The following is a 1,701-nucleotide window of genomic DNA, read 5'->3' as shown; positions in this document are numbered from 1 at the left end:
TGTTTCCCATTGACAGAGGCAGGACTGTGTACAGCATGTTTTTAAGTGCACAAACAGAATGGACAGCTAGAAGACCATGAGGAGCTGAAAGTGTAATGGATTAGAATCGCAGACTGTACCTTTAATGTAAATACTTGTTTTTGTATGTACCAGGAGCTGCTCTGCTACAAGTTTCACCAGCCAATGGTGGGTGTAGCAGGAGACTTCCAGTTGCTGTGGAGGCGGAGCTTCAAGAGCCCTCTGCTGTCCATCATCTATCTGGACCTGACGGGAGACGGCCTGAAGGAGCTGGCTGTGCTGACACTCAAGGGCCTGCATATATTACAGGTAACGCACTCAAGGGCCTGCATATATATTACAGATAACGCACTCAAGGGCCTGCATATATTACAGGTAACGCACTCATTGTCGTGTTATAAAACACACAAATGGTTGAAGTTTATTTATAAAGGAGCAGTGTGCATTGAAGAACATTTCTCAACCTAAATGCAGCCAATTTATTGCTGCCAATACAATGGCATGGTGCAGAGTGAAGGAGCAAAGCAAGTGAACTGCAGTGCATTTTCCTATGCAGCGTATAATATGGCATTGGCCTCTGGTTTCTGAATCACTTTAAATACTCTTTATTTTGAGGAGTGGCCAATTCAAACAAAATGCTGTGGAATTTTATCTTTGAAAATTTAGTAAAAAAGAAAAGTAGTAAAATAGAACAGGATCTTAACATACATTTTTACATTATTCTGAACCTGTCTCTGCTCTCTCCCCCCCACCCCACCCCACCCCCTTTAGCACACCCTGTGCAGCACCGCTGAACTGGTGATGCAGCGTTTGGCCACCAGGGCGGCAGCACTGCCTGCAGCCACCGCTGACTTCACCCCACCCCCTAGAGGCCAGGTGGAGCAAGAGCAGGAGCAGGAGCAGAAACAGGATCAGAAAGAGACCAATGAGGAGCAGAGCGCTTCTACCAGCACCACCACGTAGGGGACACGCCTCTGAAGAAGAGCGATGCTTGATGGTTGCGATGATTGACAGTGAAGGGGCGTAGTTGCTAGGCTACACTGTGTGAGGACTGATTACAACATGACCCCCCCCTTCATGTGAAGTTGACAGGAGATGGGCTGAATGCAGATTTTACTGTTACATTCAAGAACCAGTATCCTGTGTCTGTTGGGAAGGGTCTGTCATGAGCCAGTGAAGGTAGTTTGAAGAGTGAACATGAGGGTTCATTGTGGAAGATAATGTCTTCTGTAGGATGTCTGACTGACTCACTGTGTATTAAGTGTCCTATGTACAACATGCTGGCAGTGTACCCAACAAACTCCAAGTAACTCCAGCTACGTCTTGTAGTACTATGTTATAATTAAAAAAATTATTTGCACCTAGTCATTTATGGAGCACTAAGTCCTAGTAACTTGGTACTCTTAATATGAAGTGTGGCAGGAGATCCTTTCTCACCTCTCCAGTGACTGGACTAATGCGCCTTAACCTGGCCTTAATGCTGAATCTGATGCGTGGAACTGTGTGCTTATTGTGGCAATCGTGTGTATGGTCACGCATGCATGGAACTGTGTGCTTATTGTGGCAATCGTGTGTATGGTCACACGCATGGAACTGTGTGCTTATTGTGGCAAACGTGTGTATTGTCACACATGTCAATGTGAAGGTGCCTATGGTTGCACTGCTGTTGCATTTCATTATGGC

At 45.8% G+C, this 1,701-nt stretch overlaps 1 protein-coding gene across 1 annotated transcript in view; it reads left to right on the top strand.

Annotated features, from left to right (window-relative positions):
* kptn (kaptin (actin binding protein)) overlaps window positions 1–1,186 on the top strand; it is a gene marked incomplete at its 5' end in the record, with an annotated part of 7,199 nt that extends 6,013 nt beyond the window's left edge. The window contains 2 exons of the mRNA XM_080846929.1: window positions 154–327; window positions 790–1,186. Of these exons, the coding sequence (XP_080703055.1) occupies window positions 154–327; window positions 790–981 (366 nt within the window). The 3' untranslated portion in view covers window positions 982–1,186. The remainder of the gene's footprint in view (window positions 1–153; window positions 328–789) is intronic.
* Between the last annotated feature and the right edge of the window lie 515 nt (window positions 1,187–1,701).

Source organism: Sprattus sprattus, assembly GCF_963457725.1.
Source record: "Sprattus sprattus genome assembly, chromosome: 11".
Lineage (NCBI taxonomy): Eukaryota > Metazoa > Chordata > Actinopteri > Clupeiformes > Clupeidae > Sprattus > Sprattus sprattus.
Note: the sequence above shows the minus strand (reverse complement) of the source record. Positions and strands in the feature narration are given on the sequence as shown.